At 33.0% G+C, this 345-nt stretch overlaps 1 protein-coding gene across 1 annotated transcript in view; it reads right to left on the bottom strand.

The window, feature by feature from the left end:
• The window catches only part of LOC107723001 (transcription elongation factor SPT5-like), a 7,687-nt gene extending 7,348 nt beyond the window's left edge, over positions 1-339 (bottom strand). Inside the window, exon 1 of the mRNA XM_016531503.1 lies at positions 269-339. Coding sequence (XP_016386989.1) covers positions 269-280 — 12 coding nt within the window. The 5' untranslated portion in view covers positions 281-339. The remainder of the gene's footprint in view (positions 1-268) is intronic.
• Between the last annotated feature and the right edge of the window lie 6 nt (positions 340-345).

Genomic DNA, 345 nt, shown 5'->3' with positions numbered 1-345 from the left:
CACAAAATAAAAACTAAACTAAAACTAACAACAATATTAATGAAACTAATAAAAACTAAACTGAATTGAAATAAAACTAATTAAAAAATTAAAAACTATAATAACCTTGTATTATATAAACATTATTTTCACTAAATAAAAACTTTAATTTCAGGTTTGCTAAAAAAAATCATTTTGGTGCATCACTACTCCAAATAGTTGGTTTCTTAAACATACAGTGTCAACCAACTACTTGCTTTTTTTTTGTTTTCAGTGGCCAAAACTGTACCTGGTAGGCCATGGGTGACGGGGTGGGGTGGTAACTGGCGGGCGAGTGCGTGTTCTGGAATCCCACCGGGCTTGGGG

The sequence above is a fragment of the Sinocyclocheilus rhinocerous genome, unplaced genomic scaffold (genome assembly GCF_001515625.1).
Source record: "Sinocyclocheilus rhinocerous isolate Xijiao unplaced genomic scaffold, SAMN03320098_v1.1 scaffold4199, whole genome shotgun sequence".
Taxonomy (NCBI): Eukaryota; Metazoa; Chordata; class Actinopteri; order Cypriniformes; family Cyprinidae; genus Sinocyclocheilus; species Sinocyclocheilus rhinocerous.
This window is presented reverse-complemented; position numbering and strand designations above follow the sequence as displayed.